Here is a 22,885-nt window from a genome sequence, read left to right on the forward strand (position 1 = left end):
TTCCCCAGACGTCAGCACAAGGCGGAACAGGGGCTGGGGAGGGAGCCGGACTCACAGGGCAGCCGTGATTTTTTTCTCCCCCCTATTTAAAAAAAAAAAAATTATCATTATAATTTTTTTCTCTTTTTTGGGGGGGTGGGTGGGGAAGGGGAAGGGGGCCGGGGAGCGGCCCGCCACCTCGGGGTGGGCTGCGGGCTGGGGGTGGGAGCCATGGACTCGGCGCCAGCCTTCGCCATGGACAAGCCGTTCGCCCCCGGCGCCGTGCGCGGCCCGGAGCCGCCCGAAAACCCTCAGAGCCGGAAAAACTTCAGCGTGAGCCACCTCCTCGACCTGGAGGAGGTGGCGGCCGGTATGAACGGGACCCCCGCGGCCGGTCCCCCGCCCGCCGGTGGCGGCAAGGCCATCCCGGAGCCGTCGGGAGGCAGCAGCGGCAGCGAGGCAGCGCCCCAGGACGGTGAGTCCCCGCCGCCCCGGGATGGGCTCCCCCGGGCTGGGGCAGCTTTGGGGATGGGGTGTCCCCACCGTGTCCCTCCTGCCGCGGGCCAGGCACGGCAGACAAAGGGGGGTCGGTGTCTCCCCGCAGCGGGGTTTGGGGTAAATCGGGGAGCGGGTAGAGGAGGTAGAGGAGAGGGGTGACTCCCGTCGGGGCGAACTGCGGGGGTGCCGACACCCCGACGACTGGGACAGAGAGACCCCGCGCCGGGGGACAGGGACCCCGCACTGGGAGAGAGGGACACAGCACCGGGGTCAGGGACCCCGCACCGTGACAAAGAGACCCCGCACCGGGCCAGGGGGCACGGGGACCCCGCACCGGCCGCCTCCCCGCCGTCAGCGGAGGTGCCGGGTGTGGGACGTTCCCGGGAAGTCGGTGCGTCCCTGCGCGGCCTGCGGGGTCCCCCCTGCCCCCAGAGCTCCCCACCTCGGTTTCCGGGCTCGGGGAGCGGGGGCGGCCCGGCGGGGCCGTGGGGACCGGGATGCAGCGGGTCCCATCCCGGCGGCCGCCGCTGAGCGTCTCCGGGCCGGCGGCACCGGCAGCACCGGGCCAGGGGGACAGAGCCGGGGCTCGGAGAGGAGACGGGGATCGACCCGGGACGCGGCTTCGTGGCGCTGGGTCCTGTCCGGGGGTTTAACGTTTCTAACGGGACAATCTCGCCCGCGACCCTCCGCGCCGGCCCCGCGCATCCCCGCTCCGGTCTTGGGGCGGGGGCGAGGAGGGTTCGCCCGGTCCTTGGGGCAAAGCCTCGGTCCAGGGGCAGCCGACAAGCCGCCAGAGCCCTCTCGCCGGAGGCGGGTGTCACCTCGGAGCACAGAGGTGACGGAGGGGAGGCAGAGGGTGGAGTGGGAGTGCAGCCCCACCATCCCCCAGGGCCTGCACCAGCAGCCCACCGCGAGGGCACCCTGGGGTGGCATCCCCAAAACCTGCCTCCTGGCTGGGCTGTGGTACCCTGAGCTCGTTTTCTGTAGCCCCCAGAGCACAGCCTTGAGGTGCTGGTGGCCCTGCCAAGGGCCTGCCCCGTGCCTGGCCAGGATGCACAGCCCACCTGGGAAGCTGTACCTGTGAAGGGGGCTCAGCCCACCCCAGAGGCTGCCCAGACCTGTGGTGAGGGAGGGTTCCCAGTGGGGAACCCCCTCCGGGTCTCCCTCTGTCCCCTCCCGGGGCTCCCACACTGAGGGCAGGTTTGAAGCATCTTTCTCCCATTCACATCTCATTCCCTGCACAAACTCTTTCCTCCATGGAGCAGGAGGCTCCCACTGAGCCCCCAGCCTGCCTGTGCCCGGGATGCTGAGGGCTGGGTGAGGCTGGGCGCTGTGTTTCTTGGATGGTATCTGGTATTTTCAGCGTTATTTTCCATCCTCCCTCCCTTTCCCTTGGGTTCTGTTTGTACTTCTCACATTGCCTGTGGGACTGTTGGGATGGTTTTCACCCAGTGATGGGACTGTACGGGGGACAGTATTCCTTGTGGGATCAGCGCAGCTTTGAGAAACCCAGCCTGCAGCACTCGGTTGGTCTCACAGGGCTGTTTGCAAAACAGCGGAGAAACTACTGCCCTGCTGAGCTCCTAATGCACCCAAAGAGCTCAGCGGGGACCAGGTCTGATGCAAGAACCAGAGAGAGAGAGGCAAGGGGCCTGCCTGAATCACTACAAGCCCATATCTCAACCAAAAAGCCCCCTGTTCCTGGGGCAGAGGCCCAGGGGGTTTGGCGCCTGCGGATCCCGGCACTGCTGGCCCATGTGAGATATTTCCCATTAGCACCTGTTAGGGTGAGTTTGCAGGGATGAGGAAAACATCAGCCTCTGGGATGCTCTGAGAGGCTGTCCAGGAGCAGAAGCAATTCTTCCCTTGATCCTACCTGGAGAGAAGAACACCTGAGAGCAGCGGGCAAGAAGAAAATGAGAAGACAGAGACGAAAACTTGCGCTCATGCAAACATCGACCTTTGAGACCCGTTACCTGCGGCCACTGCCTTAACTGGGATGCAGTTTCCTAAATTGAGATGGGTAGACTCAAAATCCCAGACACAAAACCTGAGGCAACTGTCCTGCCTTTGTGAGCGTCAGCCTTTTGCTTCACATCTGCGATGCTTTTGGCATCAGCGCGATGACAGCAGAGGAACTTTTACTGGTAACGTTGTCTTTTATTGGCATCCTGAAGTAAAACAGCCTCTCAGTGTTTTCTCTCGTCTTCTTGTTCACCATCGTGGGGGTTTTTTTCTGCCAGATGCAAGTTTGGAGCCCCAAAGATCGGTGGCAGTGGGTTCATTATGAACACAAGTGGACACAGTACCCCAGTGTCTCTCTGCAGGATGTGGCTCTGTGCTCTGTCTGGGAACCCGTTAGGGAGCAAGAGCAGCCCTGAACCTGCTGTGAAGCTGCAGGTACCCTGTGAAGGGCAGGGCTTGCTGCGGGCCAGGGAGTGCGTTGGCAGTGCTGGCACAGGGATGCTTTAGGCAGCCCCAGGCTGTGCTCAGCAGGTTGCAACCTTGACAGAGCTCCCTCCCCTTCCCCAGGGAAGCAGCAGCAGGGGGGTTCTGTTCCAGAGGCTGGCAGAGATGGAGAAATTCGGGGCAGAGTTTTATTCTTTGCAAAAGGGGATTCAACCTCCTCCTGCTCTCATTCATTACCTCTGTCCCACAGGCCTTCCCACTGGAGAGGGTGGCTGGGGGCAGCCCCATGTCTGGGGCCCTCAGCACACCTCTCCTCCAGGAGCAGCCCCTCCACAGTCCCTTTGCAGGGCTAGCACATCCCTTCTTGCTGGCACCAAGAACCAGAACCATCCCCACCTCCTTCTCCAGCCAAGGAACTGCTCAGCCCCTGCCTTGGCCCCGGCCCCAAACTGGCCCTGAGGGCACCCAGTGCATCCTCCTGGGAAGAAGAGCATAAATATCCGTGCAACACGTTGCTTTCATGACACCGAAAAAATCAGAAATCCCACAAGCCAGGCAAGAGCAAGGAAGAGTCAACAGGGTGGTGAGAGCTCGTCCCCATCCTCATCTTCATCTTCATCCTCCCCTGGAGCGGTGCAACAGCCTCCCATCGAAAACCTTCGGCACAGCTTCTGAGGTCTTGAAAGCTTGTTCACCTCCTTTCATTAGACTAACAAATAATGTGTAACGCGAAACATCTGTTAACAACAGCCCTTAATGTTCTCAAGATGATAAAGCAGGAGGGTAATTTTAGCCAGCAAGCCTTGACTGATGGCTTTTCAAACAATGAACTTACTTTTGGTGCCGCCTGGGGATGGGAGAGGGAGTCGGGCGCTGGCTCCGGCAGCCGCTTCGGGGCTGAAAACTCAGAAAGAGCCACTTTTGTCACAGCCAAGCTTGGAAGAAGGACTGTGGCCCCTCTGAGGGGATCCTTCAGCATGGGGCAGGCATGTGTTGCCCGTTTGGCTGCAGCTGCTGGGACCAGGCAGTGGGATGGGGAGATGTGGTGGTTCCTGGGTATCCCATTTGCAGAACAGCTCCTGCAGCCCCTTGCTCATCCCCAGGGTGGCTGGAACTCTCTGACCCACCCTGGGGCTGTGTGGATGCTGAGCTGAGCAATGAGAAGTGAGAGGAGAGAAGAGGCTGCACCCGAGGGGCCAGAGGGGATTAAGATGTTGTCACAGCAAATTGGCTTTAATTATGTAAACTGGGGCAGCTGAAAAGGGAGAAGCGAGGCAGGGAGGGACAGGGACCTGATATCAGTGGGAAAGGGACTTGCTCTTGGGATCAAGCGGTGGCTGATTGCCCCAGATAGCCCGAAGCTGCTCCCAGGGCTCAGGCACCTTCCTCAAGGCAGAGCCATCCCAGCTGATGTCCCCATGGTGTTCCAGTCCAGGAGCCATGCTGGTCCTGGCTCACAGGGCACAGTTTGGTTCTCCTTCTCTTCCTAAGTGCCACTTGTCCCCACTGGATGTGGGGCACAGCTCAGGGACACCTTGGCCCCTCTGGCTGCCCTGTAACACCATGGCTGGGATGTGTCCATGGGGATCTGCTTTCCCTGGGACTCTGCTTTGCTGCTGTTAAACCCAGCATCATTAACTCCTGGCTGATGCCCTGTGCCTGGCTCAGGAAAACACAGAGCCCTGGGCCAGCAACACTGGGCCATGGGAAGCCACCCAGGGCTCCCCTGCCCTGTAACCCCAGACCTGTTAGACCTCTCTCTCCAGCACCCATCTGCCTTCCACAGCCCCAAAACTGCTGGAAATCCTACTAACCTCTGTACTGGGAAGCTTTCCATGGTTTCTAGATGACTGGTCAGGGACAGACAGGGGTGTAGAGACCCCGACTCAGCCTCTGTGGCAGGGGAAGAGGCTTTGAGAAGTATCTGATAGATGTGGCTGCAGCTCTCCAAGGAGAGGTTCTCGTGCTTTTGTGCCCAGAAGGAGGGGTCACTGCTGCATGGGGTGGCACCATGACCTGCTTGCCCTGGCCTGTGGGATGAGGTTGGGATGCACTGGGGTGGGACACATCCTGCTGGTGGGCAGCAAGGCTGGGGTGCAGTGTTTACAGCACCCGTCATCCCTCACTGCTCCCCAAAACAGCATCAGCTGAGGGTGCCTGGCTGCCTTCCCAGGCTGGCAGACCTCCTGCAGGGCCTCCATGGGGACAGTCCCTGTGTGGCAGAGCTGGGAACAGTGGCATCCAGAGCAGAGGGGAAGGTGAGCCATCTCAGTCCTTGTAAGGCCAGTGCAGTTGGGATGGGTGGCACGGGGACAGGAGCCATCCTTGCATGGACGTGGCTCTCAGCAACCAGACCATCACCTTCCTGTCCCCAGCACCTGCTTGGGGACATCTCCCTGTCTGGAGAGCTCTGAGGGCTGCAGACCGCAAGGATGGTGCTCATGGGGCTGGTGGAGCAGGACTGTCCCCAGGGGAGAGGACAGCACTTGCCAAGTGCCCAGTGCTGGCAGGTCCCCAGTGTAGCATCAGTCAGTGTGTCTTGAGTAAGCACCAATTAATCCACGTGGGAGCTTCCTGCCCCAGCCCACCTCCCAGCCCTCCACATTTGTCTGTGCTTAGTGCAAGGCTGGTGACAGGAGAGGGATGGATTGGGTGGGTGGGTGGGGAGCCTGACAGGTCCCAGCTCACCCAGAAGGTTTCCAGCCACCCCCAGGGAGCCCAGAATATCCCAGTCAGGAAAAAAGGGGGCTGTGGGGAAGGACCCACACTGTACCCCTCCCTAATGGGGGACAGCCCCTCACCATGGCTCTCATCCTGTGTCACTGCCTTGGGACCCGCTGTCCTGCACATGGTCCCCTTGTCCCATGGATGAGGGGAAACTGGTTTCCCAGGTCTTGTCTATCCAAAAACCTCAGTGGGCTGGGAGTGATGCTTTCCTGTGGCACAGGCAGGATAGGAGGCTGAGTTGGGTCAAAGCCCTGCCAAAACCAGCCAGAGCAGCACCAGCCGCTACCAGGTGCAGGCAGGGATGGATGAGGGTCACGGCTGGGAGACCCCAGGTCTCGTGGAGCTTCTGGCATGGGGTTTACCTTGGTACCACTGCTCTGTGCTTCCCTGTGCCCTCCAGCCTTGAAGGGTGACACACACTCAGCATCCTGCTCCTCCCACAGTGACACCCTCTCACCATCCGGCTCCTCCCATGGTGACACTGGGGGAATGCTCTGTGCCCTGGGGTGCTGTCAGGCTCCTACTGACTGGTGACACCAGGGCTCCAATTTGGGGGCAGTTTGTCCCCAGATGGGCTGAACACGCCCACCTGGGCTCCAGACTCCCCCTGCCCCAGCCTGGGGGGGCTCTGGGTTGGAACGGGGGCCCCAGGAAGGCGCCCTGCCCACGCTGAGCCCTCCCCAGGGGCACAGGGAAACACATACCGGCACGTTTCTGCAGCGCCTGCAGGGCTCAGCGGGGTCCCCACACATGCTCACATCTGTGCTGGGGGAGCTGCTGCCAGAGGGTGAAGAGAAAAAAAAAGGCAAAACCAGGGCCTGGGGAGATGGGTCCCCTCTCGCTGGGGGAGCCCAAGAGGCAGAGCAGCCTTGGCTGGGCCAGGAGGGCAGGAAAATCAATTTTCTCCCTGACTTCTCCTTGCTGGGATTTTTCTCCCCTCGGCACCCCCGGTGAGCCGGGTTTTGGCAGGCATTGCTGTGGCGGATGCTCCTTTCCAAGCCCCTTTCCAGCAGGGAAAGGGCACAGGAACACAGGGAAAGTCACTGCACGAGAGGGCCTGGAGGGGACAGTGGGGGGGTCCTGTGTATGGTGGGGACACGGGGCTTTGCCCCACTCCCTTGGGAGCCCTGGCAGCACCCACTGATGTGCTTTAATCCCCAGAAGCTCAGATGCCCTGTGGCACAGCCATGCCCAGCCCAGGAGGGTGCTGGGGTGTGGGGACACCTTCCCTGTCCCCCTGGGCTCACTCGACCAGGAACAGCTCAGTGCAAGACTATTTCCCCTCTCCTTTTGGGCTGTTATTTCAGGGAATGGGGCTGATTCACAGGAAAAATATGAAATTTCGACTCTGCACAGCCAAGATGGGCGAATTTCAACGAATCAGCATTTTAAGAGAGCCTGGGTGTGTGTCTGTAGCTGGGAGGCTGATGAAATGATTTGGGGCTTTGAGGCTGCCTAGTTAGAAACCCTCCTCTCTCCCAGGGAGTGGGGCTGATCACCCCTTCTCCCGAGCCACGGGGAATTATCCCCCCAGAGCTCTAAAATCAGGGAGCTGAAGGGATGAGGTTTGAAGCAGGATGGGGCCCAGGTGCTTTGGCACTGGGAGAGGCTTGGTGTCCCCAGGATGGCACCTCATGCCCTCCCTGCAGCGTGAACAGCAGCTGGAAGGAATTATCCTTCCAGGATGGGATCCCTGAGCCACGGAGCAGGCTCAGAGCATCCTTTAAAATGCCAGGGCAGTGGGTTATGGCTGGGCTGAGCCGGGACTGGGCAAGGATTTAGATCAGGGTTAATGCAGATCAGGTTTTTCCTGGGAAGTACGGTGGGCAGAGGCAGCCATCCCCTGCCTGGTCACCCTAGCCGGGACAGGGAGGATGGGAAAGGCAAACCCTGTCAGGGAGGAAGGACTGACTTTTAGGGTTTCAAGGCTTTTTTTCCAGTGCCTGTTAGCAAGCACTGCTCTGGTACTGCAAAACCAGGTTGTTTTTCACTGAACAACCCTCAATTTCTGAGAATTAAAAGAAAAAAATCCCACCCTCGCCCTTGAGGCATTCCCAGTGTTTGCATTTGCCCGAGGGACACATGACCGCGGGCGATGTTTTCCAGCCTTCCCACGGCGTGACGAAATGCCCTGTCCATGCTGAGCATCCCTCACCAGACGCTTCCCTGCCCTGTGCTTCCCCTGGGAAAACCGGCCCCAGCGCTGGGACCCGCTGGGGACATCAGGGAGACAAATGGGGTCCCCTCGGCCACCCCCTCCCCTGCAGCCCCATCCGAGCCGGGCTGCAAACGGCAGCTCGGAGGGCGGCGGGTGTTAATTGAGCAGGAGATATAATGAGGCCGCGGTGCTGCTCCTTCACGCGGGATTGGGGGGGGAACAGCCCTTGGGATCGCGGGCGGGGCTGGGGGTGCAGCTCAGGTCCCGGGGGGATGCTGGGCGGGCTGGGAACCTTCAGAGAGTGGCAGCTCCAGCCGCCGGCCCCCTCCCCTTCCCTCCTCATCCCCCTTTGAGTGCATATAATAAAGCAGCTTTTCAGCTGCGGCTGCAGTGATAGATCAGGAAGAATTGTATGAGTCTATTAAAGTCTGTGTGTCTCTGAATGGAGACTGTGGCTAAGCCAGGCGCCAGGCTCGCGCATTGAACCAGATGTGGAGAGGCGCCATCCTTTCCAGCCACTGAATCCGAGAGGCTGCAGGCTTCACACGCAAGGAAACTGGAGTGCACATGGCAGGGGAGCCGGGGGAGCGGCGGGGAGCACATGGCAGCGGGGTGCTGGGGAGGGGGCACAGCCCGGCACTCCCAACCGGCACGGGAGCTGAGCCGGGGGCTGCGGGGAGGAGCCCAGGGACAGAGCTGGGACTGAGGGGTGCAGCTGGTCGAGCCACCCCAGGCTGTGTGGGCTGCACCCCGAGTTGTGCAGGGCATCGGGGGGGTGGCTGTGTTGTGTCTTGAGCTGTACAGGGCATTTCACAGCGTGTTTGGGGAGGTGGTGCCTTGCACCCTGAGCTGCACAGGGCATGGTAGTGTGTGTATGAGGGGGGCTGCTCTGCACCCCAAGATGTACAGGGGGTCACCATTGTACCACAGGTCATGCAGGGCATTGCTCTGGTGGGGTGAGGATTGCATTGCACCCCAGGTCGTACAGGAATGTACAATATGTGTGTGTGGGGGAGTTACATTGCACCCAGGTTGGAAAGGGCAATGCAGTGTGTGTCTGGGGGGGCTGGCATTGCACCCCAAGCTGTGCAGGGCATTGCAGGGGGAGGGAGTGTTGCACTGAGCCATTCAGGGGAGTCACGCTGTACCCCAGGTCATGCAGGGTGGGGGGGATTGTGTTGCACCCCAAGCTGCACAGGACACTGCCAGGGCTGGGGTGGGGGTGTCAGGGCATTGCAGGGGCTGGGGGGGTCACACAGCTGCAGGGCTGAGCTGGGGGTAGCAGTGGCAGTGATGCTGCAGGGGAGCACACAGGGGACCCCACATACAGCCCTGAGGAGGGCATGGGATGGGTCACAGGCAGGGGCCTCTCCTGTCTCCAAATCCACTGTCAGGGAGGAAAGACAAGGATGCCAACCTGCTGGGGACAGCTGTGGCTGGCAGCTCAGGGGGCTGGTTGCCCCCTGAGCTGGGATCCCATGTCCCCAGCAAAGGTGTGAAGCAGAATCCATCCATGGGGTGCTGTGGAGGGGACATGGGTGATGTGGGGACAGACACTACGTGGTGCTGCTCAGGGCTGTGCTGGGCTGGGCTCGGGCCGGGGCAGCTGCCACGCTCCCTCCTCACCAATTTCACTTTCTCAGCTGGGCCGGCCACATGGCTGTAATTTGGGGGTTGTAAATACCTCAGGGGAATTTTTAAATTAAAAAAATAACTGTTTTCATTTAAATTAAAAGACACTGAAGCATTTCTATTAGTATTAGGGGTTTATAAAACTTAAAACAAATGTCGAAACTAAACTACCAGGCACCGTCCACTTCGCGAAGCCCTTCGTGTGTTTGACATGACCTGGTTACCCATCAGGGGTTAAGTTTGGATGGGGTTTGTATGAGAGTGTTGGGATGCCCAGTGTGGCAAGATGGTGCTTGGTCTCCCTGGGCACCCAGAGAGGATGAAGGCTTGGGGTGATGAGGGTGAGAGTCTCAGCTCTGCTGGGCTTTGGTCAGGAGGACCCTGATGCAGCTGTCTTCATCCTGACATCTCCAAGGTGTTCCCTGGTGTCCTCCCCATGGCTGGCACCTGCCCCCAGCAACCTGCCTGCCATCCTGTCCCCTCTGTCTCCACTGTTCCTGCCATCCCTTGCCAGCCCCACCATCCCCACCATGCACGGTTCTGCTCTAACCTGGAAACAGTTAACCAGGCTGGGTTAAAAAAAAAAAAAAAAAAGATACGAGCCACTTATTAAAATGAATGTTTTACAATAAATTTGGCGAGAGGCCACCGACCTCAAATGAAAACCAGACCGGAGGACAGCGATGCTGCTCGCTGGCAAAGGTTTCCAGGACGTCTGTGCGTGCAGGCGCCCACGAGGGTCCTCCTTGGAGTGGTGGCGGGATGGGGTCCCGGCCAGGGGCTCCCACCCATCCCACACCCTGGCCAAACATGCTGATGTCCACGGCCACAGAACTCTGGTGGTGGCTGTGCGATGGGCTCTCAGCAGGTGCTGGCGCTCACTGGTCAAATGGGTGCTCAGTGGCGTGTTGGGTGAGAAAAACACCCTTTTGGCCTCGAAAAAGAGGGGAGAGTTGAGTCAGTGGCAGTGGGCAGCAGGAGGGGGCACTGGGGATTCTCATCATTCCCCCCTGTCCCTCCCCATCTCCTTCCTCTCCTTGGCAATGACCCTGATGCAATGGGGTCTGTGCTTTAACTCAGTGGGCTGGTGTTGAGTTTCCGTGCCAGATGCCATTGGGTCTGGCTTGCTTGGGCTTTTGCCTATTAAATTTCAAAAAATCACCTTTTTCGGGGGGCTGGGGAGGAGAGGAAGGCTGGGATCTCCATGCCAGGGGTCCCTGGCTGGGAGCCAGCCCTCTACACAACGTTCCTGCTATGCAGCCCTGGCTGATTAGTTTTATTTTTCAACCACTGAGCAGAAGTCCCAGCGAGCTCTCGACACCACGATGGCCCGAGGCACCCGCCATCCCATCCCCTCCCCAGCCCCGGGGGAAACCTACTTTGCAGTTAAAATCGAGGTTTTGGGGGAGCTTTGGAAGCACAGGCGGGTGCTGCTCCCGCCGGAGTCTCATTAGTGTTAATTAATTACATGTGCCCCTGCCCTGCTGGCAAACTGTGTAACCCGTTGTGTCAGGCGGCCACGTGTAAGAGACATTGGCACCTCCACAGCTGCCTCATGGATGCCCCAAAGGGTGCCTAAAAGGTCTGCAGGGTGGGGAGGGAAGCAGCATCCGGCGTGCTCAGCACTGATGTAGCACAGTGGGGTCTGTCCTGGCATCGTCCATCCTGGCATCGTCCATCCTGGCATCATCCATCCCAGCATCTCGATGGCTGTGGAGAGCCACCCAGGCTATTCCCTCTGCCCAGATCCCTTGTTGCAGTGTCTGGGGCTGACCCAAACCCCAGTGTTTCGGCTGTGGGGTCCAGGCTGGCCATTTCCCTGCACTGCAGAGGCCCATTCACACATCTGTGAGCCACCACGGTGCTGCCACTCACCATGCTTGGCTGTTTTAACACAGGGCATAGCCAGAGCTGAGAAAACATGGGCACTGCATCCCCCAGGGGTACCCAGGGGCTGTGTCCCTGGGAGTATCCTGGGGTGCAGCAGCAGTGCGAGGTGCAGGACAGCCCAAGCACTGGTCTCATCCCGCCCCGAGAAGGTCTCCTGGCCGTAGGATGAAAGCAAAGCCCCATGGAGAATGTCTCCTCGCCGGGGAGGCTCCTGGCTGGCGCTGGCTGGGGCAGAGCCAGCGCCTTTTGTTGGTCCCTGGGCCTCCTCTGCGGGGGCTGGCAGATTCGCAGGAGAACAAAATTAAAATTCCTGCTCCCCCGTCGGTCGGTGCTTGGCTCAGACCGGCACGACAAACCCACCGCCGTGTCTCTTCCCGAGGCTCTTGGCTGTGCTGTGAGGGCTTCAGCTCCTACCACCCCCAGCCCTGCAGCCACAGGCGTCCACCTCGGGAGCCCTTTGGTCTGACACGGCCTCTTGGAGCATCCCTGGGAAAGCTGGGAGCCATGGCACAATACGCACCCCATCCCCGTATCCGTCCTGTTTTCTCTCTCCCTCTTTGGCGTTTGCAGGGGACATCCCAGACCGGCACCATTGCAGATGGGTCTTTGGAGGCTCTGTGTGACCCCAGCCCCATACAGGCAAAGGGGATGAACCCCAGAGGGGAGTGAACCCCCTTGAGCTGTGCATGTTCCCCTGCCATGAGCAGGGAAGATTCTAGACCCTGCCAGGCCCTGACAGCTCAAAGCCATCAGCGTGCCCAGCAGTGACACAGTGCTACCATCCCCAGCAAACCCACGCACGTGATGGACTTTCCCAGGAGGCTTTTGTCCTTACCCTGTCATTTCTTGAGGGGCAAACCAGGGTACTCACTGGGGAGGAGCACCCCAGCTATTCCTCCAACTCACCTCCTCCGTGGCTCCATCCCCCTGGAGCACTGACACAATGGAGGCAACGGCAGTGCTGGAGCCAGGACAGCCCATTGTGTGGGGCTGCAGCCGCAGCCTCCTCCGAGCACACGGGATGCTCCTGGCAGCTCCCGAAATCCCTGCGCCAGGCCGGGGTCACCCGCCGCACAGGCACGGCCCTGGGAGGGAATATTTCGCTCGCAGACCACCGATCCCGAGGGATGTGCTCGGCATTCCCGGTCCCAGGCTGGATGCCCTGGGCCGGTGCCACCCGTCGGTGGGCGCAGCCAGGCAGTCTGAGCCCTGCGGCCCCTGACAATGGCCCCGGCTCCGGCTCCCGGGGTGCGCGGGAGTCAGGCGGCTGGGAAAGCACAGCGAGGGGCTGCGCCCGCCCCGCGCCGGGCGCCAGCGCTGTCGCAGGCTCTGAAGGCTGTTCCTGGAGCGGGGTTGTGTCAGGGGCTGCTCGTGGTGCCAGGCTCTGTGGTCTGGATCCCGGCGCAGGGTCGGGATCGGGGCCAGGGTGCTGGGGAACATCCCGGAGCTGTGAGCCTGGTGGCAAGGTCTGTCCGTGTCACCTTCTCCAAAGGTCTGTCCGTGGGTGGTTCCCACCCCCGGAAAAAGGCAGGTGATGGTGCTTTCTCCTCCAGACCCCTGGGATAGTGGGAGGGAATTTGTTGTGCTGCTCAGCCTTCTCCCAGTAGAGCTTTGTGGCCAAAGATGTTCTCCAGCCCCTTCCAGAGCCTTGACAGCATCCCACCAACCCTGCCTCCTCCTTCGGGGAATGTGGCTGCAATTAATTCATTAAATGCTTCCGCTGACGCAGGAGCTGGCCGTGCCAGAACACCGTTCCTGGGGCCTGTGCTTGGCTGGGTGAGCACTGTGCTGGGCTGTGCAGGAGCCTCTAGTCAGGGCAGGAGCCTCTGGCATGGTGGGAAGAGCTGGGAAGTGTTCCTGGACTGCTGGGCATGTCAAAGACTCAGGGCTTTACCTGCAGCCGTGTGGATTTCACCAGCTTTCAGCTTTCAGGGCATCCTGTTTAAATCACAACATGTGGATCAGCTGGCTGGTTCCTCACCTGGTTCCCTTCTTCATCTCCTTCATCTCCTCTCTTCTTCCCTCATCACTGTGACCTCCTGATCTTGGCCCTCTCGTGTGCTTGGGTTTTGCAGCAGATCCATCACAGCTGCCCTTCCTGGAGAGGCGGCTTTGTATCTGCTCATGGCTCTCACCAGTGGATTTGGTGGCTAATAACAGGCTGGGACCATCCCGAAGGGAAGCAGGGTCCCACAACACAGGGATCTTCCTTTTCAGGTTCCTTCTATCCCCAATACCCATCTAAGCATCCCATTCCCAATGCATTTGCTGCACTAAAGAAGGGGATGAGCCAAAAAAAGGTTTCAGTGCCACCACCAGGTTGCAAGCACAGGTTGGGCACATCCCCACTGGGATGCAGGGATGCTGCTGGCTCAGCCAGCTCTCCAGGACCTTCCCAGCTTGCTCAGGCTTTCGGCTGGACGTGCTGTGATGGGTGCTCAGACACCACCCACCATCCCCGGCATCTGAGGGTGTGAGGGGAAAAGCCTTCTGGGCGCAGGAGAGCATTCCTTCTGGGAATGCTCCATGCACGCTATGCATGGAGCATTCCCAGGGCTGCAGCACTGCCAGGCAGGATCCTCCCAGAAACTGGGTGTCTCTGTGGCTGGGGGTAGTGAACCAAGGCACTGGGTGGTTTCTGGCTGGTGCAGAGGCAGCTCTATAACCATAAAACAGTCTGCTGCTGCCTGTCAGTGAGCGCAGGCTAAGGCCCTCCCGGGACAGCCTTGGCCTCTTTTTTGGTCCAGGCTTTCGCTGCTCCTTTTTAGCAGAGACACTTTTCCCCCAGCAAAACTGGCAGCCTGTAAAAACGTGTCAGCGTTTCAGTTTTTTCACAATTAATGAGGTGAAACATCCTCGGAAACATTTCGCTGTAATGTTTCTCCAGTAGCTGAGACTTGCCCCTCTCTTAAATTTTTCATGTGCGCCACTTGAGCTGAGAAAGTTTCCTTCGGACTCAGCACATTTGGACCCCCCCCGGCTTCAACCTCCCCCCAGAGCCTCCAGCATTCCCAGGGTCTTCATGAGCTGGGGTTGGGCTGGAGGGGGAGCAGGGAGTGGCGGCGGGTCGGGATGAGGAGGTCAGAGCCTGCTCCCAGCAGTGAGGGGGATGGGTTTGAACCTCACAGGGCCAAGAAAAGCCAGGACCAACACCTCTTGGGCAGGGGTTGGTGGTCCCAAGGGGCTTCTCCCCTGAGTAGGGGTGTGAAACCACCCAGAAAACAAGATTTACGCCCATAGGGTTTTGCCCCCAAGCTGTGACGCTGCGTTGGTCCTGTGCACCCACACTGGGCTCACTGGTGCAGGAAAGTGCACAGAACCACAGTTCTGTGACCCAGCACACATGAGGGGGCAGCTTTCCAGCTGTTTCTCAGCCCTCTAGGGTTCCCAAGATGATCTGGGGAGATTTAAGACCTGTAAGCTCCCACCATCAGTTTTGCAACAAGCCCTGTGCTGCCTGTGCCTGTGAACAGGGACAACTGTCTGTCTCCCCCCTGGCCTGTGGAGCATCCCTCCTGCCATCCCTCCTCCCTGCAAAGCCCTGGTGTGGGCAGGTAAAACCCCTCTCAGGCTCCCAGACTGTCCCCAACCACGTCCCAAGACAGGACAGTAGCTGGAAGTAGCTTCTGGAAAGGGGGTGCAGCTGCGCTCAGCTGCCCATGCACCCCCAAATCACACCTTTGGGTGTCTCAGCTGAAGGTTACGGGACAAAAAGGAGCTGGAGCAGGCAGGCACTGCGGAGGGGCAATTCCCAAACCCCAGAGCTTCGCTCCAGCTCGCTGCAATCCGAGGGGAAACGCTTCCTCCCCATCGCATGATTTAGAGGAACAAGTTAAACAATTGCACATGAAACTCTGGCGCACGTCATCGCCGGAGCTCTCCTCGCTTCCCCCGAGTGTCTGAAGGGATGAAGGGAGTGCACATGTTTACCGAGAGAGACCATGGGAGAAACGAAAGACATTGTTTTTCCAAAGGATTTCTTGGCTGTAAAAGACCTCCACCACCCTGTGGCTTCCCTGATGAAGGCCCAGCGTTAATTTGTTAAATCCACATCAAGTGCCCGGAGAACCCGTTGTTTATTTTTGCTAATTCAGCCGGCCGAGATCAAATTGGGGTTTTATTTGTTAAGGATAAACCTTAATTAATAAAAGCTATTTATTTAGTTAGAGCTGGCCGCAGCCTGAGGGTCAGATATGCCACGATCATTATTTCAAGTAAAACAAACCCAAAATGTCTCTCAACAGTTTGAAAAACGTAGAAACTTAGAGGGCTGAATTTATTTGTCTTAGGAAGAATTTACAGCTAATTCCCTCCAGGCCATTTCAACCCTTAAATTATACCCGAGAAGAAAAGAGGGGAAAAAAAAATACCATTCCAGGCGGAGAGGGGAAGTAAATGGTACGACAGATTTGATCATTTTGGCTGGGGGGGGGTGTGAAAAATTTAAAGCTTAAAAGGTCTTTGGCAAACTGCTCGCAAATAAATGGAACGTGTGAAATAATTTAATGGCAGAAAACTGTTCGGGGCTGCAGGGTCTGTGGCACAATGGAAAATGAAACACGTTGGGGGAGATGTAGCCTGGGCTTTTTTGCGTGAGAAGGTTGAACTCACTCCCTTCTGACCTGGTCCCTGAAAAAGGGGGGTTTTTGCACCTCGAAGCCAAGTGTCAGAGCTGGATGCAGCAAAATTTTTCCCAGGCTGTGGCTGTGCACACGGAGGGGCTTTGCAGCATCATCTGGGGGAGAGACAGGCTGGCAGTCGGGCGAGGTGACATCGTGCTCTGGGATGAGCATTTTGCAGAGAAACCCCAGAAACTGGGTGTCCAGAGGGGAGTCACCCCACAGAGAGACTGATGGTGATGGAGCCCACCCCTGAAAGCTATCCCAGGGGAGCATCCCTGCCCAGGGACACCGTGTCCCTGTGGCTCAGGCGTGTGAGCAGCTGGGAATGTCAGCACTGGTTGGGGCTGGCTCCCAGCTGCACCGAGGCCGTTTATCGTTTATCGTGTGCTAATGGAGGTCGTAAGTCAGAGCCGGAGCCTCGGTGGAAATTAGTGAAAATTACCTCTTTACAGCACTCGGCGGCTGCTGCGCGGGAGGTTGGGGGCCCTGCCAGCGTGGGGGCCCTCCTTGGCAAGCCCAGCGAGTCCTTCCTATGGAAAACTAATGGGAGCGCAGAGGGAAAAGGCAAGAGCTGGAAAAGTGGGCTCGGTTGGTGCCCAGCTGAGCCAGCGCGGCTCTGCCCCGCGGGGGCTGTTGCCTTTGCAAATGGGGCAGGACCCACCGCTCCCCAGTTCACAGCTTGGGGTGATCCAGGCTTGCCAGCCTCGGTGCTCCCGCCTGGAGAAGGGGCTTGGGGTGACTCCCAGCGCCCCATGGCACCCGTAGGGCAGAGCTCTGCCCCCGGGCTGGCTGCAGTTCTTGGGCAGGCAGCATTGCCTGGGGCTGGGCAGCCCAGAGGGGAGGCTGGGGGTTACCTAGGACACATCCAGCACCCCAAAACTCATCCACATCATGGGGGAAAAGTCTCGTGTCTTTCCTAACACACTGGGGCAATTTAAGTCCAGGCCCATCCTGCTCTGTGCAGAGCCCCTGCACCTCCCTCTCCCCATCCTCCCCCGCACGTCATCTTTTGTTATTCAGTAATGTTATCCCCTGGTTTTCCCCCTTCCCCTGCATTTTTTTTCCCCTTCAGTGGAAATTGTAATCAGTGGAAGATAAATACAGTGAAGGTGGCTGGGGAAAAGGCTCAGGAGCCCCTCTGACCTCGGACAACCAAGCCCTGCCCCAAATGAATCCCCAAATTGTAACTGACAAAGGAAGGCTTTGGCTTTCTCCAGAGCCTCCCCAGGCACTGCTTTGGGGCAAAACATTGATGGTGGTGAGCTGGGTTTAACTTCGTGCAGTTACAAACCCTTATTCCTGGAAGCCCATCGGGGTGAGGAAATGGTTTCCAATTCCTCCCTCAAGGTGTCAGAGAGTCTGGTTAAATCCAAGTCCTGCTGATGGCAGTGAGATGGCAGAGGGTCTTTGGGGCACCCGATCCATCCTCTTCCCCATTCCTTTTGCAGTGCCACAGAGAACTTAGCAATGCTCATTTTTGGGAAGCTGGTTTGGGACTGTTAAAGCATTTCTGACAGAAACAATCCAGCCCAACTCTGTACATTGTAAACCTGTCAGACACACACCACCAGCAATTAGGGTGGCATTTATCTGGTCCCACAACCCTGCAGGGCCTGAGCTAATGGGGACAAGATGTGTTGATCTGTTCCAAGGCTCATCCCTGAGCAGAGCAGAGGATCCAGGCAGGCCCCCCAACTGTGGAGCTGCCTCCCTGCCATACAGAGATGGCCTGGAAAAAGTGTGGAAGGTTATTCCATTAAAACCAGCAATAGGGGCTGAACAAAATGCCCCAACTGAGGCATGGCCCAGGGTTTGAAGCTCTCAAAAAGCCTGGGAACCACTGGCACTCGGACACATCCTGACCCAGCTCTGGTCTTAAACCTCGATCCCAGCATGCCTGCCAGCCCCACATGGGAATTGCTCAGCAATGCTCATCTCCCGTGGCCATTTAGCTCTTCCCTCCATGGGCTTGGGGAGAGAGAAACCAGCCAGAAATGTGGCCAGATCCTACAGAACTGGATTGAGAATTAATTTAAGAAACATTTCCGCCTCCTCCTTGCCTTCAGCCAAATTAGAGTGGGTGAGAGAAGCAATCACTCAGGGAAAAGTCCTACAGCCAGGTTTAAATTGGGGATGAAACCAAAGGGGATTTATAAATTTTATTTATACATTTCCTAGGGTTCTGTTGAAATCATTGCTGGTTCAGCAAGGGCAGTGGGTGCCCTTGGTGATGGCAAGTTTTGAACCAAACCCTGGTCTGTCGTTTCCCCAGAAGCCCTACGGGGTCATCATAAACCCAATGAGGAAACATCTCTCACCCTGGTACATCCCATAGCTCTTTCCCAGCCTGATGGTTCCCGTTTCAGTCCCAGGCTCCCAGAAAACCCAGGGACAACCATGGCTGGACTTCATGTATTTTAATCCAGCGGCTCGTTAACTTGCTGAAGGAAAACAGGACCAAAAAAGGAGTTTAACTAAAAGGGGCAACTGGAAAGCAGAGACTGGCAGAACATTTGAAGCTGCAGGAACAAGGGCTGGAGGGAATCCTGAGAATTTTATTTGTGAGCCTTTAAACACGATCGGCAGCAAAGGGCAGCCTGTGGTTTCCTGGCTGGGGAAAGGGCCTCAAACCCACACATATTTCAGGCACAGCACTGTCCATCCTGTCTTTACCCAACCAAGAAGGCCGTGTCCCAAATACAAGAGCACAGGCTGTTTCCAGCCCAAGGGATGCTCAACCAAAGTCCAAATGCACCTACAACACAATAAAAGACCCGGAGAAACACTGGCAGCTGCAGCGAGGCCCTGGGAGGTGGACAGAGCTCCTTTTCCTCCCCTTCACACCCAGGGGTGCTCTCCTCTCCTCTTCCCAGGGGTGCTCTCCTCTTCCCAAAGCCCCAGCAGTTTGGTCCCATCATGGTCAAAACACAGCATTCCTGCATAAGCCTGGGCAATGGGGGACAGGGGTGGTGGCCAGGTCCCACCTCCACATCCCTGCCAGCAGATATTGGGGTTTCTCTGGTCTTCATGGCTCGTCCTCAAGATGGGACAACTCTTGAGAGTGGTGTACTCAGGCACAAAGGGCCTTAGGGACTTGATGCAAAACTTATCAGTGGACATTTCGTGGCTTGAATTATTAAGAATTAAGGTCCCAAGATGGTTTTTGGGGCCTTAAAGATCTTGGAACCCATGGTTTCCTCCTGCTCAACAGCTTGATGGTGTCTTGGAGCAGGAGAGTTAATATCCCTTCCAGTTGATTTTGTTTGTTGCTCGAGTGTCATCTGAAAACCCTGCACTTATTTAATAAGTGCCACGATAACTTATTAGCAAGTATTTAATTCTTGAGCATATTGAGGGAGCGGTGAGTTCTGCCACCGTGGCCCCTGCAATGATATAGAGCAGAAACCCCCAATATAACCCTGCTATGAATCAGAATGTCATAAAATTATTAACATTTCAAATAAATCCAAAATGCTTTCCCACCAGTAGGTACAGATTGGATCCAGATGCTTTATTAACAGAAAGAATCATTAACCAGTACCTCCATAAGGCAGAACGACAGCGAGTCGTGCTCCCCATGAAGCCTCTGCAGGCAGCTGACTGGGTGTCTCGGAAAAAGACTTCATAAACTTGCCTAAACCTTATGATATTAGTGACAAAGAGGAGATTAATCTCAGCCTGGCTGACAGCCCAAGATCAATACTGAGAAACCAAACTACACCCTCAGCTTCATGTTTCCATGAGCCAGCAAAGCCAGAAATAAACACTGCGGAGGCTGAGCTCTGCGAGACGCGGTGCCGTTCGCTCTGAGCTCTGAAGACTGGGGTTGGATGAGCAGATGCTTGGCTGCAGTTCTGTGTCACCCTGGGGACATGCCACGGCTGGGGCTTCAGGGGGTGCTGGAGGTGGGAGCTGAGACCCTCATCTTGGGCGTGTTTTGGTGCTGAATTTCCATCGCTGTTCATGAAAGCTTGACCTAAGGCCTTAGGATGAGCCGAGCCCAGGACACCCTGTGGGCATGTCCCCAGTTTGGATCAAGTGCTGCCCAAAAATCCACAGAGACCGGTATTCAAAATCAGATCCAGGTGGTTTTAGCCAGACGTGAAACCACCGCAGGTCTTTGCAAATATTGGGGTTAACCCTCAGCTCCTGCAGGTTCTGGAATAGGTTTTGCTTCTCATGGTGACCACAGGGTTGCACATATGATGCTCCCTCCTGAGTCCCAGGTGCCCTCAGGGAGTGCAAACCTCCAGGAGGGCCTGAGCCTGGCTGGGCTGTGGGGGTTGTGGGGTCTCACACAGGTCTGGCTCTCATGTGGCCTCTTCTGTGCTTTCCCCACAGGTGAGAGCCTGAGCCCGAGCCGTGGGGCAGCCAAGAGGAAGAAGAAGCAGAGGAGGAACCGCACCACCTTCAACAGCAGCCAGCTGCAGGCTCTGGAGAGGGTCTTCGAGAGGACGCACTACCCCGACGCCTTCGTGCGGGAGGAGCTGGCGAGGAGGGTCAACCTCAGTGAGGCGAGAGTCCAGGTGAGCACAGGTTTGTGTGGGAGAAAACAACACCCTCTGCCTTGCCCCCAGGCAGGAGCGGGGACTGTCCCCTCTCTGGTTTCATCCTGCACACGACCACGATCGGTAGGACAGACGCTTGGGACATCCCTGCTGATCCCCTTCCCTCTCCACACAGGTCTGGTTTCAGAACAGGAGGGCCAAGTTTCGCCGTAACGAGAGGGCCATGCTGGCCAACAGATCAGCATCACTCCTCAAATCCTACAGCCAAGAGGCAGCCATTGAGCAGCCCATGGCGCCACGACCCACCGCACTGACCCCGGAGTATCTCTCTTGGACCAGCACCTCCCCGTACAGGTAGGTGGAGGCTTTGGAGCAGCTGGGGAGGAGGTGGCCATAGGGCTGCCTAGGGACCGGTCCACTGTAGGAACGCAGCCTTGTGCTGCTGCTGGGGATTTAGGGAGTTTTACAGGGCCAAAACGAGCTTGTCTGACTTTGCTTTGGGAATCCCTTTCATCTCTGAGCACCCACTGCCTGTTGCTGAGCAGGCTTCTCTGTCTCCATGCATTTTGGGGCCCTGGTACTCGCAAGGGATTCGCTTGGCCTCATGCTGACCCTTCCCACATCTCGGCACGGGAGGTGACACGGGTCCCTTCTGGTTCCCAGCTGTTCACGACCAGCCATCTCGTCCAAAAGCTCAAGGCAGGGCTTCCTGGTGCATACTTTGAGGGGTTCCCACATCCAGCCGGCCATAAAAATGCTGAAGCCTTGGCTGCTCTTGTGGGATATCTCTGAGAGGGAAGGGGCAGTCTGGCCTGGGAAGCCGGCAGGACCATGAGGGGCATGGGGACTTCTCCATGGGCAACGCCTCATTCCTCCCTGCTCCCTCCCCGCAGCACTGTGCCCTCCTACAGCTCCAGCGGGACCGCGACGCCCACCCAGGGGGTGAACATGGCCAACAGCATCGCCAGCCTGCGCCTCAAAGCCAAAGAGTTCAGCCTCCATCAGAACCAGGTGCCGACCGTGAACTGACCAGGGCAAAGCCCGCCCAGTGGCCTCATCCAGGATACAACACGGAGCTCCTGTGCCGGTCCAGGACGGATCCGCCACCTGCCCAACACATGTCACTCATCCAGTGTGTCTCAGCACCTCTTCTCTCCTCTTCCCTTCCCTTTTGAAGGTAGAGTCAGTCCCCAGGCCGAAGTGGCACATAATTATAGCCACATATGGAGCAAACTTGGTTAGAAACTTGCTTTTCCGCACACCCTTATAATAACGGCTATATATACACACACATACCCCCCACGCGCTCTTCGAGGACAAACAGACTTGCCAAGGGAACAAGAATTTGCTTCCAAACATGGAAGGATCTTGGACTATTGGATTTGACCAATTTGGGTATCTCGCCCAGAGAGCCAAAGAGTTCTTGGGTCTTCTCCTCCCATGGGGACGTGCAGCGGCGGGAGGACCACGAGCCCCCCTTTCCGCCAGGCTGTGACTTGTGGCACTCAACCACAAGTGCCGAAGCTGACCCGTGTGCTCACCTCTTTGTGCAGCCCCAGCCACAGCGTTTGGGACTTTGGGAAGCTGACGGCTCACCCATGCCACGGCCAGTCCCAGCCAGCCCTCTGCACTGTGCTGCCTACATTTAGGAGTAGCCTATTCAATGGCGTCAGGCTTTGTTCCTTCCCAGAGGAGCAAGGAGGGCTGGAGCATCTCACCAGCCTCTCGCGGAGCCTGTGAGCTCTCCCGTGAGCCGGGGGTGCATCGCCAGTCCCCAAGCAGGCACCACTGCCCTGCCTTGGTGGGCTTGCCAGCGATTCTGCAGAGCCCCAGGTCATTGAACCGTCCCAGGGAAAGAGAAAATTGGAAAAAGCTGTTGGGTTTCAGCTGAGTAGGCGGCTCCCAGCGCTTCGTGCCAACGAAGGCTTCGCCTTCCGGAGGCACAGCCTCCCTGTCGGCAGCTCCGCAGATGTGAGCAGGGGTCTGGGGCCGGCGACTCCACGGGGGGAGGTTTCTTTGGTTTTGCAGAGAGGAAATGGTTTCCCCCTCGTCCCACCCTGCCGTGCAGCCTAACGAGGTTGCAAGGTGGGATGTGTGGGGGGATGGACACGGTGGGGGCAGCCTCGCCCCAGCCCATGGGACTGAGCCGCGGAGAGACGCAGCCTCCGCCTTCCCCTGCCAGTCCCGCGGCCATGGGGAACGAGCCAGAGGGATGGAGGTGTTACCTTCTGGAAACCAGGCCACCTTTTCCTCACCCACCACAAAATGCCACCAGCCAGGCGTGGGGACACCACCAGCTCAGAGGGATGGCCCGGACAGAGAAGGTACCAGCCCAACTTGCCTAGAAGGGCTTGGCTTGGGGACTGTAGCAGCAGGTCTGAGGATGAACAGAGCAACTGCTGAGGTGCTTCCTCCAGATAAACATCCTCTGGTCACAGAGGATGAAAGTGTCACAACTCCGA

General features: G+C 57.8%; 1 protein-coding gene across 1 annotated transcript; it reads left to right on the forward strand.

The window, feature by feature from the left end:
- The first annotated feature begins 210 nt into the window (after positions 1–210).
- PRRX2 (paired related homeobox 2) lies at positions 211–21,818 on the forward strand. The gene is made up of 4 exons (XM_027687952.1): positions 211–454; positions 20,257–20,441; positions 20,599–20,777; positions 21,317–21,818. Exons 1-4 carry the CDS (start codon positions 211–213, stop codon positions 21,450–21,452), a joined length of 744 nt encoding a protein of 247 aa, XP_027543753.1. The 3' UTR covers positions 21,453–21,818.
- The last annotated feature ends 1,067 nt before the right edge of the window (positions 21,819–22,885 follow it).

The sequence above is a fragment of the Neopelma chrysocephalum genome, unplaced genomic scaffold (assembly GCF_003984885.1).
Source record: "Neopelma chrysocephalum unplaced genomic scaffold, ASM398488v2 Primary Assembly neopelma1_74, whole genome shotgun sequence".
Lineage (NCBI taxonomy): Eukaryota > Metazoa > Chordata > Aves > Passeriformes > Pipridae > Neopelma > Neopelma chrysocephalum.

Excerpts from the sequence above, each read along its gene's own strand:
- PRRX2 (XM_027687952.1), top strand. The coding sequence starts at position 211 with ATGGACTCGGCGCCAGCCTTCGCCATGGACAAGCCGTTCGCCCCCGGC. Across the intron at positions 455-20,256 it reads CGAGGCAGCGCCCCAGGACG|GTGAGAGCCTGAGCCCGAGC; the intron begins GTGAGTCCCCGC and ends CTTTCCCCACAG. Across the intron at positions 20,778-21,316 it reads ACCAGCACCTCCCCGTACAG|CACTGTGCCCTCCTACAGCT; the intron begins GTAGGTGGAGGC and ends CCCTCCCCGCAG.